The 12,782-nt window shown below is 26.0% G+C and overlaps 1 protein-coding gene across 3 annotated transcripts in view; it reads left to right on the forward strand.

The window, feature by feature from the left end:
* The window catches only part of LOC112601794, a 122,120-nt gene that overhangs the window by 56,583 nt on the left and 52,755 nt on the right, over positions 1-12,782 (forward strand). For 2 of the 3 annotated variants that reach the window (XM_025349576.1, XM_025349593.1), the window contains one exon: positions 11,258-11,320. In XM_025349576.1, the coding sequence (XP_025205361.1) occupies positions 11,258-11,320 (63 nt within the window). Of the gene's footprint in view, positions 1-139; positions 192-11,257; positions 11,321-12,782 lie in introns of those variants that run through there. The other variant, XM_025349585.1, reaches the window with a different exon arrangement.

Below are 12,782 nucleotides of genomic sequence, written 5' to 3' on the forward strand. Positions count from 1 at the left end.
ATACGGTAAAAACACATTGCGTACACAGGCAATATTATTCATAATCATTTTTAACGTCGCGTTCAATCAAGAATCGCCTACGCGACTACGCAATAAACTCGCGAATAAACGCATCAGACACAATTATATTATATCAGTAGTGAATTGAAAGTCCGAAACCATGGATCCCATCACCAGGTTCAAGAGGGAAGGTAAGCTTATATAATATTTTGAGTGTTTAAATATCGTTTATGGTTTTTTTTAGTGTTTTATTTTTTATATGTGATGCCATTGGTCTAAAATGTCATAATAATAACTTGATTACATTATGTTATATTAAAATTTTAATTAAAATTGTTTAAAAAAAAAAAAAACTTATTTTTAAATCATATCTTGACATGATGTGTATAGACTGGAAAGAATTAGAAAGAACAGTTTTTTTTGCCGTGTCTTGTCACTATATATAATATAATATAATTTGCATAATATATTGATACCTAATTTATTAGTAATTAGTGATATATAATATAGATAGAAAGATCCTTATTATGTGACGAGGTTCTTAAACTATTCTTATTATAATTATAAAACAGTGAAAAATAGAACAGTTCAATAGAATAGTACTCATTATCGTGTGTGCTTATATTATTATTATCAATTTAATATCCCGTCATATTTTTAATTTAACGTTACTCGAATTAATTAGCATGATCAAAGTAAAATAATGTATTTAATTTATGTTTTAAAATATTGCATTTGTATGCCACATTTTAATAATTATAATAATAGTGAGTAAGTTTAGTCTATTTTTAAATCAGAATCTTAATGTATCACGTTTTTTTGACCGCATACTAGTTGAAGAACGACGACATAAACAAATAAAAAGGTATATTTATTCTTGAAAGTATACCCACTCGTTTACTCGTGGTAGCGTCTTCTGACATTTTAGATGAACAATAGATACATTTATTTTTAAAGGAACGATATAGATCGACGATACTTACTAAAGTTATTATATTCGCATATTAGTATTAAGTATCATAAACAATATACATAATAAGTACTTTGTATAACAATAGCACGTAAACAGCATTTTTTTTTCATCTAAGTTGTTTAATAAAAAACATAAACCAATTAAATCGTCACGTATTTCTTCATAACTGTAATCGAGAGTATAATATCGATTTTGTGTAAATTTGATTTGAAAATAGTACATAATATGTTTACACATGAAACCTGTTGTTAAGTACTTTATGTTTTGTTTTAAGGTGTGGGTTTTAAATACCTATTTGATTTGAGTTACAATGGATGACATCTGCTCTTTGCAATAATTGAAATTATGGCGAGTCATTTTTCAATAGTGTAAATTGTAAAACGTACATGTGATGATTTAACAGTATTTATTTGTAATTTCTATTTATAATATTTAATAATTATCTTATAGTAGTATGTGTATTGATTTACGAGAGAAAATGTAGTATTTCTGTTTATATAGTATGTGCATTTAAGCATGAACAAATCTAGATTATCTCCAAACAGATTTGTATGTTTATATTATTGGAAACTCCTTTTAAAATTTATCAACCGATCATTTTCGTTTACATATTATATTCAAGTGAACTATATCACAAACACATAGTATAATTTGTAGAGTGAAATAGACAATAGTATTATAAAATACAGATTGGCTAAAATCTAAAATATCCTACAAGTTTTTGTTGTAAAATTAAGATTATTTAGTAAAATCAGATGGAGATGTAAAACCATATGTTATATTTTTAAAGACATCTTGCAACGTACTTCCAAGAAGTTTGATCTAATAATTCCAGTTAAATATATAATATTAAAATGCAGCCAATATTATGTCGACTTAAAAAAAAATCTTTAATAATCATTACAAAGAAATACAATTAGACTAATAGAATAACAAAACATAACAAATAGTATCATAAGTTTTAATCTAAATTTTTATATCGAGTAATTGTATTTATTTATTCAAAAATGTTTTTATAATTCAGTTATTGCAAGATATAAGCATAATTTATTGTAGAGTTGTTAATATTAACTCCCTACCGTCAACACAAGGTAGGTAAATAGAAAAAAAATGTTATTGTACGTATTTTTTATTTTTATTTCTTTGATTTAATATGATAATAGTAAAAAAAAAAAAAAATAATAAAAAATAAGTATATAGGAAATTCCTTTATTGGTAATTATTACTTAATTTTCTAACTTAATTATTTATATAATCATTTACTTATCCGCTTAAATCGCTCATATTAAAATTCAAATACCTTGAGCTTCAGATATTTCAAACAATTATTTTGTCGAGCTTACTCAACTTTCGAAGAATTCCTATATTTGTATTCTAAATAATCAGCTGATCTCTGATGTTAAATTATCCTTATCCGTACTAGGTAGTAACTAATAGGTATATTGCATGGTAAATTTATGATTTGCGGTTTGCGAAAATTGTAAGAAACTACACTTCAAAACTTGTTTTTATGAGGGTCGTTTATCCAATACTCGACAATATAATGATTATTGTTTTAATTTGAATCACGCATTTCTTGATGGTTATTAATTATTACTATTTGTTAATTCATAGCTGTAAGTATAACTTAGTATATTGTGTTTTTTACTTTTAATTACTGATTTTTACACACAATAAGTAATTGCTTATTGGTAAAATAAAAATATAGAAGTTATCGTAGTAGTTAAAATCGTGGTGCAATTGTTTTCTTTTCCGTTCGTGTAAACAGTGATTAACATCACATAGGTACGTAACGGACGTATTATCATTGATTTTAGTGAGTACCTATACTTGCATTACGCTTGATAGTTGATTTCAAAATGTTTCATCAGTGTGCTCATCGACTACACTATAATAATAATATAGTTTATGGTCAGACGTTTTATGAATATTTTCGCTATTTATTTTAATGAATACGTCGATCTATACAGCGGACACCGGTGAAATCAAATCGACGATGTAGTACCTACCCGTCAATCCGGGAGAGTGCATAATGACATTTTACGTATATAATATTAATATGTTTTATAATTTTGTGTAAATTATATATCGTCGAACGAAATTTGTTCTTAATGACTTCGCATCACCTCCGTCAATACGTCATTCTCGTCACTATGTGAATTTGTTTAAACGTCGATTCCCATCAGCGTCAGATACTGTCAGAGACTGACAGACAGTCGCGTGCGCGTCGTCTCGCATCTCTCAAATCGCGACGTATATTATAATAATATCGTTGACGGGACTCGGCCGTTTGTGGAATGCGGATCGTCGATCCGTACAACAATATAACGTGATGATGATGCGCCGCGCATAATATATTATTATAATAGCGCTGGGCGTCTAGATATATTATAATAATATAATATAGGCGACGGACTAATGAAAAAAAAAAAAAAAATAATAATAATAATAATCATCGTCGACGTCATTAAGTATATGTGCGACAATAACAATAACAACAACCATATAATAGTAACAATCGTTTATCGCGAACACACGTGTTAAAGCTCATCGGCCGTCCGTACAGGTATCTATAACCCAATAGGTATGTGGTATAATAATACGCATATTATTATTATTATTATTATTACTATTATTATATAAAGTCTTATGCAACACACAAACACGCGCAGATAACGCGCATGTTCGACATGTTATTGTTCGTGTCCTGCGGCCCGTCTTCTCCACGGTTTTTCATCTCGTCGTCGCCATTATAACGTATGATATTTTATTATTGTTATTATTATTATTATTATTTTTTTTCGGGTACCCATTATTGTTATCCTCCGGCTCGTGCAGATACCTCTCTTTGTGAAACGCCGCCGTGGCCTTGACGACAACTACGGTTCCTCTGTGGTTTGTGCGAAAAACGTCAATGTTTTTCCTGCAGTACATCATCACCGTCATAAATTCTATACCCAATGCGTACGTATAATCACTCTTGGGCAACGTCGTGCTCTGAGATCGTCCTCTGATTTTACGTACGTAACACACACACACACACACACACACACACACACAACTACTCAAGTATACAGTATTGCAGTGATGTAGGTAGGTACCTACCTCTTGTACATACGTGTCGCGTGTAATATATATGTATTATATTTACGCGAACAGCTGTGTACGCACATCTGACGTCTCGCGGAGACGTTTCGCGAAAATACGTCTCCGTCTTTAGAATAATTATGCATTTATGCATACAATTATTACACAATGCCGACAAACCGCGACTGCGATGTTGACACACGACAATAATTTTAGATAAACGCGTACAAGACTATAGTTGGTACACATAATTAAAATATGATGTATACGATAAATGCATGCCGTTGCAGTTTGTGCGAAAACTCAGTTCTATGTTCGTATAATACACGAGTTTATACATGCGAATATACCTACGATGATAGCGACAAAATGTTCCGCGGCAATAATCGTATATATCTATATACATACGCGCGCGCCTATATAATACATAAAAATGTCGGGACGTGCAGTAGCAGTTGTAGTGCACGTTTTATTAATAAAAAAAATAAATAAATAAACAATTGCGCTGTTATCTGTGACAGGGACTTGACGGATTTACCGCTCGGAGTCGTTATTTACGCGATAAAAAAAAAAAAAAAAATCGTAGTTTTAAAATGTTTACCCATTTTTCTTTTTCTTTTTTTTTTATTACGGTCGTATTTTTTGTTCTTCAAACGCGTCGAGATATTATAAGTCATCTCAAGTGTATATACATAATGCATATATACCTACTCTGAGTTCTTGCAATATTTACTTGTACTATCTGTGTACACACTACACCGTATAGTATATAAATTATTATCATATATGTCATGCATAATAAAGTATAATATTATACTCGATTTCATAACGCGGTTGACACGAAACAATTGTCGCGATGAATGTTTTATAAATCTTTAGTCACGGCGTACATTGAGCAGTGGCGTGCCTTTGAGTATTTTTTCCTTTGGGAAAGAGGGGAAGGCAAAATAAAAAATAATTTTTTGCCTACTGTGCACATGTCTACAATTTTAGTTACAAAAAAAAAATACATTTATATGCCACTGGCACTTATATAAATATTTTAATGGCTATAAGCATATAATTACTAATAGCATAAGTTTACACAGAAAATTAATATTCAAGCACATAATACTTTTTAGAAAAAAAAATACATTGGAGTTTAAAACAAAGGGAGGCCAAAATTTATGACAAAGGCAACTTCAAATATAGTAATACATTATAATATATTTATGCAGAAATCGGTTTTTTCCGGGATTTATTACTCTTTACAAATCATTTGATAAATTTAAAAACAAGCAATAATTATATTATTTTCCACAAAGTACCATAATTTTTAATGATTAAGTAATAAATAATAATACTATATTATAATATATTCAACTTGCTTAACTAAAATAAACATTAACAGTCAACATATAACCATATATTAAATATATTTTAAATTTCTTGTGATTTAAACTTACTGATATTCTCTTTTATCTGTGACGTTATACAACTTATATACATGTCCTGGATAAAATGTAAAAAGTTGTAAAAAATGATAAAATCGTAAATTATTTATACATCAATAAGCTTTCATAAAATATTTTATTTTTTTAGTCTATTCATTTTTTTATTGACACAATTTATCAATGATATGTAAGCATTGAAATATTTAATCTTATAAATAGGTATATTTATAATTAATTAAATCTTAAATTTTTTGCGCTAAAATTTCAGGGACAATTTTTTCTGTTTTTGCTCAAACATTTAAATATTGAATGAGTACCACTTCTTAGATCATAATCCGAGATTTCATTTTAATGTGAAAAATTCCTTGAACAAAGTGCCAAACTCGAAATCACTGACCCACTTATTAATTATTTGTTTTTATTAATTAATTTAAAACAAAATACTTTTGTTGTTTATCGTCGTCATTAAAAATATTAAGTATAAAAAATAATATACTTTCATACATTTATATTCTTCTTATCAAATTCTTAATTGACAATCTTGTAGAGGTGTTTAAAAAAATACGATTCTCATTAAGTGTAGGTAGTTCAAGGAAAATTAATAAATGTATTTAATATATAAGACAATAAGATTATAATAGTTTAATATGTAGGCTGAAAATATTCTAATAGCATTATAATATATAAACTGAAAAAACTATAATAAATATTTTATGGATATTTGTAAACCCATTTAAAAAATACTATTTTTATAAGATATAAAAATTATTATACATGTTTAATTATTACTATTATTATTTATATATTATATTTATAGTAAAAAACTAAAAAATGTAATTAGTTACAATTTTTTTTGGTTATAATTGATTTTTATAAATTACACTTATATTACAATTACAATTATTGTTTTAAAATAAAATATTCGTTTTCAGAAATGTATTCTATCTTAGCCTAACTATAACGAACAATGTAATTTTTAAAACTATATCGCATAGGGTTGCATTGCGAAACACTGGTACATCATTAAACCGCTGTTAAATATTACAAGGACACATTTAACTGCGTGACTTTTGTTTAATAATTAATCAAATTGAAATTAATTAAGAAGTTCTCATATCCCTATCTTTCGTGACTTTTTGGTAACAATTAAAATCACTTCTTTCGTTCAATCTTAATAGATCAATTTTGAATTATCGCAGTATTTATTTTATGGATGTTTTACTATAATTTACTTAATTGTTATAAATTCAAAAATCAAAACAATAGATTTGAATACATGCCTTCTAATTTAATTAAAAATACTATTATCTGACTAGCACTATAAAATATTACAACCATCTTGTTATTTTTAAATAAAAATACCTTCTTTATATTATATTTGTTTGCCCTTGCAAAATTATCCACCCGCAATCCTAAAATTAAAACAAATAGTAATAGCCAGCAGGCACAAAATATAATAATTCAATAACCTTATCAATTATTTCTTACAGAGATTTTATACTGCTTACAAGATAGAAAATAATAAATACTAAGTATGTTTTCAAATTTTAAAGCAATAATTATATTTTTTTAAATATTTAATTTTTATTTTAAAATTTTTTTATTAATAATCTTATAAGCCAATTTAAAACAATACTAATAATCAACCTTATATTAATAATAAACAATTTTTAAATAAAAATACAAATTACAATTATACTCGTGTAAAAAAATTAATTTTTACAATTAATATTTTACTAGATTATTAATTTATTTATATTATTCTTTTTAAATTTATTATTAGTGAGGTTGAAACTTTAAAAGTATAGCTAGCGTGTTTATTTTATATTTTTATATTTGAAAAATGGCTATGTAAGTTTTATTACATTATGTCTAAATATAATTTTCAATAATTGCTTTTCTCTTAGTTTCAAACACTAATTTTATCATATTAAAACAATTGATAGTTTATTGATAATTTAGTAAAATATGGTTAATTAACTAATATAAAGACGTTTTTCTAACACTGCAAGTAGGTATAAAGTTAGTTATGAATGTTTTACTTATTATATTTTTTAATAGTACTTAATATTCTAATTTTTACCTTTTTACAATTAAATTATTACATGGTATCCAATAACATTTTTTTTTTATTATCTTTTTTTAAGACTATATTTTATAAAACAAGGTTATTATAATAAATTCTAGTTATAATAGCTATCTTTAATGTTACGGAAGATATTTACCTATATAAGTTAATATCGTAAAAATTGATATTTGCTGAAAATATAAAAAGTTAATAAAATCATTCAATTGTCGAAACACCAAACTATAAATTTCAATTGTTATGAACATTTAAAACTCTAGTTTTATAAAACAGCGAGAACAATTAAGCTATGTAAGTTGTAGGTATGTCATTAATTTTTCGCGTCCTTGAGAAAAAAATTAATATTTTATAAGACGATGTACGCATTATGTATTTGTAAAACTGTGTTATACACGTTAAATCAAAACTTCCTGAACAATAAAAATCATTATCAAAAAGTGTCTTCCTTATTATTATGAAAATATGTCTTTTATAATAATATATAATGTTTACATTAATATGACAAGTAATTTATGACATTTCCTAATTACAGAATTATTGTAGAAGTAAATTCTTATAATAAATGGTAAACATCATGTTTTGTAAATTTTGAAATGTCTAAGTAGTTGCGGGTATACCGTATATGTCTATTTTATTTATTCTTAGTATTTTTAATTTCACCACAAATCATGGACATTTTAATAAATCCTTAACCTAGAAAACTCAATTAATCAATATGACGTCAGTTTTTACAAATTGAAATGATTTGCATTTTTTTATTTCTCCGACGCAGAATAAAACATATTCACTACACACAAAAGGAGATCCACCTCGATACATGAGCTTTATTGTAATCTACAAATATAACAATACGAAAAAAACTAATTATTTGCCATAGCAATGGCGTTCATTGTTGAAAAAAATACCTTTTTTAAAAAAAAAATATACTTAAATATTTTTATACCAAACGTATTTCAGAACTATTATAATAAATTAATGTTTGTTTTTAAGAAAAAATTCAGATTAATATCATCATATCAATGCTAATGTAAAAATTGCATTGACATCGCATTTTTTATTGCTATATATATATAATAAATGTACGATACGTATATGTGCCATATGTGTTTAAACGAGTAAATGAGTTATATTAATTTATTTAAAGTGCTTGTGAAACTTGTAAACATTATATAAGAATTATTATTCTTACTTTTTTTAAACGATTATTACGGATATTGAAGGTCATATCGTAGGTGCAATCAAAGGAAACTAATTCGTTATAATATATTGTGTATAATAGTATTGATACAGCACCAACATCGTATGCGAATAATAAAACACCATCATAGTTCTAGTACGTAGAATATCGTGTAGGTACGTATAATTTACATGTAGAACACTCATAACTATATTAATTCAATTAAAAAATAAGAGAATTAATTGTTGATTAACTGACTGTTTGTATATTTTATGACTACATATTTTACGTGCATAATAAATACAAAAAAAATATAATACCATTAACATTCCTACATATCATTATTAAAATTGAAAAAATATGTAAAAAAAGTATATTAAATTGAAAAATAATTAAAAAAACAAATATAATTTCTCGAATTATCTGGCATCATATTTTAAATTTGTAAATTAATAATCGGCTAATGATTCATATTTCATCGTCTTACGACAAATTTTTAAAAATGTTATTATTTTTTAACAGCGAATGAATTAATGTTAAAATAATTACATCTTGATCATGATACCAACTATCTTAAATAATAATTTTTTAATTTTAATCTTTTTATTCTCACTATCTATAAAATAATATTTACTAATAAGTGTAAGTGTATATAAAGATATTGATTTGATTGTGAATGAATGGAGTAACCAACAACCCTTTTATTGAAAGCATTTGGATATAAAATAAAAACTGTTATGGACAAAGCCTAAATGATACATCATTGTACTCAGCGCAGAATCTAAATAAGAATAAGAATTTAAATTTAAATTTTATATTAATAGAGTTAAAATTAATTTACTTACATTAGTGCCTAATGATTAGTATAGTATAGAATTTTAAAAAATTAAGCTTTTCACGAAGTCCCATCAATGGATGGTCTCTTCTCTCATGCCCTCTGTCTGATCTGATATAAATAATTGTAATTATCAACCTGTTTGTTGTATTACCCTGTTATTTTGTCTTTTTTATACTTATTTTATTATCACTTGTGCTTATTATAAACCTTATCGTACAGATTTTACAATTTTCTTGATTAAAAAAAAAAAAAGTTGTGCGTACTATTTTTTATTCGTTTTCTAGTTTTATATATATTTTTTCTATATAGGTTTTTTATTTTAAATGTAATGATGTTTGTAAAGTTTATAAAATATAATTGTTTAATAACTTAACAATCTTAACTAAACAATTTAAAAAACCAATAGACGTTCAACTCTTATAGACCTCCTCTATAATTGGTGGTTACACAATGCACAATTATAGAAAGGATAAATTTTATAAATATTAAGAAAAATTTTATTCATTAAATAATTTTAAATAATTGCTGCACTAATCTCTGTTGATAATTTAAACAATAGTTACATTAAATTATTCATGTTCTTTCAATATAAGTTTATTATAATAAATTTAGTGTTCATATTTACTAATTAGTAGCTAACTACTAAATACTAATCACTATAAAAAATAAAAATATACCTATTAGTTTGACGGCTGTTACCTCCATAGTTAATTTAATATTTAAATAACTGTCCATATAATTATACATCGTGTTAAGTATTACCTTTGTTATATTTTGTTGATAATATGAAATATGCAAGCACTAAAAGGTGTTAATTATTATTTATTTTATAAATACTAAAATTAATTATTAATTATTATTAACTTATAGTGTGAATGAATACCTTAATATTGTTATCGTAAAGATATATAATAATATGATATTGAATAAAACATTATTATTTACGCCATTCCACTAAATTGCACGAGGTCTCGTGAAAGGTTACTCTAATGTAGTATATTATACGAAAGAACCTTTTAACGATACATTATCCATGTGCGTCATTATGTAAAATGGTCTTAACAAAATGCTTGCTATGAGACACTTGGACAGTTGGGTGTCTAATTTTAAATGCTAAATTAGCGTTTAATAAACAAATTAGTATGTCACATCAAAAGCATTAATTGATTGGTATGATTTACGAAATTAAATATACTTAAGAAATCAATGCCAAAAAACAAAACAATTAACATGCGAGACATAATATTAAAATAATAGGTGTCTACATAATATCGTTATTAAATTATCGTTATGTACTATTCTAATAAGGATGAATGAATTTTTGTGAACGTGTGTAAGTTTAGTAAATACCATATGTTTACAGAAGATAGGTATGAAGTGCTTAGTTTATACAAATTAAAATGATATTATTGTATTCAGTATTGTCATACATTCGTCAGTGTCCACAGTACCTGTACAACGAAATATACAAAACTAGAATATAAAACGCTAAACATTTAAACAGCATTCGTTGATATTAGGTTTTTGCACAATTCTCCGCTCAATCGAACTTTTACGTAGTTATTGCTTATTAATTATTAGTGTCTGTCCAATGTTCGATACATTATTTACTTAGTATACAACAAAGTAATCATAAATTAAAATTTTGGGATTTTTTTTTCAGTTATGTCCAGTGATGCGAACAGTCTCAACGATATATATCAGGGGTTCATTAACAGCAGCGCAAGTAAGTTTATCCTTATAATATACTTATTATTATTCACCATAATTTTCAGATATCATACCCATATTTATGCAATGTTAACACATAATAACTATATTATAACATGTAATAATATTAAATACGTTTATAAATATCATCATAATGACATAATGGCCACCCGCAAGTTATATAATACCGCGGGTACAACGTGTACCTTATAATTATTTGTGTCTGGCTAACGTTCAATTATTCGCCTATCTATGAGTATTATTCCCTACTATTTATCGGTAATTATATAAAATATATTGAATACTAATATCAGATTCGAGATTTTGTATACATAATGTAATATCATTGGTACACACTATTCATAATAAAATATTATACATATTAGGACTTCGGAACGGTGCAATATGATTTTAGTAATAATATTATACGGAGAATGTTATAATACATTTAAAATTTCGAACGAAAAAATTACAAATTTCAAATTCAAACTATGCTAGTAAAATAATGTTTGTACAAAGATTTCCCATTCTCGCGACAAAACCGTTCGTGATTCGTACTGCATGTCTATTATAATAGTTTATGCCTTAATAATAATTATTATTACTGGTCGCAATTATGAGTTGCGAAAATATGACCGCTAATAATAATAACAATAATTGATACCTACACGCAGAACCACTCGTACTCAAAGTTTTCATTTCGTAATGGATGGTACGAGTACGTTGGTCGTAATAACATATTATAACTGGCTTCTCGTCGGTGGCGTGTATATGGGTATTATAATATAATATTATGTACTGAAATATTGTAGACCGTTATTATAAAAATGAAACCGCGCTCACTTTATAATATAATATATTTTGTGTCGTTACAACGAACATATATGTTTAAAAAAATAATGTAATTTCTAACAAAGTTTTGCGTGAGAATTCAGTCTAGGCGTAAATTATTGGTGTAGGTAGTGTACATTATTAAGGACATAGCTGCAGCCTGGCAGACGAAAAAATATATTAAGGAACTACAGTGGCGTATTTACGGAGGGGAGGTGTCAAGGGAATAAATCCCCCCCATAGGCTGTATAAACACAAATAATTATGTTATCATATTATATAAAAAATTATTATTATTTTTTTTTTTTTTTTATCAATAATTGATTAAATTTGCAAGAATTAAAATATTATGATATATTGTATAATATTCTCATTGGTATCTTCATTTATAAAATCATATCCCCTCCCCATGATAAAAACCTAAATACGCCACTGAGGGACTATCTCGTTATGGCTTTTATCTAAAGAGGAACAATAAGATAATTTTAATTTCGTCGTCGCTGCTCAGGATATAATTGTTAGTAGTTATTGTATATTTGTGAGAATGAAGTTGAATGCTGGTACCTGCAAATGCCACTTTTTTAGTAAGCACCCTTTTAGTTTAAAAAATCTAAATAAAAATAACCTTCTTTGGTTTCAATTTTGAT

Source organism: Melanaphis sacchari, unplaced genomic scaffold (assembly GCF_002803265.2).
Source record: "Melanaphis sacchari strain LSU unplaced genomic scaffold, SCAv2.0 Contig0_pilon_pilon, whole genome shotgun sequence".
Classification (NCBI taxonomy): Eukaryota; Metazoa; Arthropoda; class Insecta; order Hemiptera; family Aphididae; genus Melanaphis; species Melanaphis sacchari.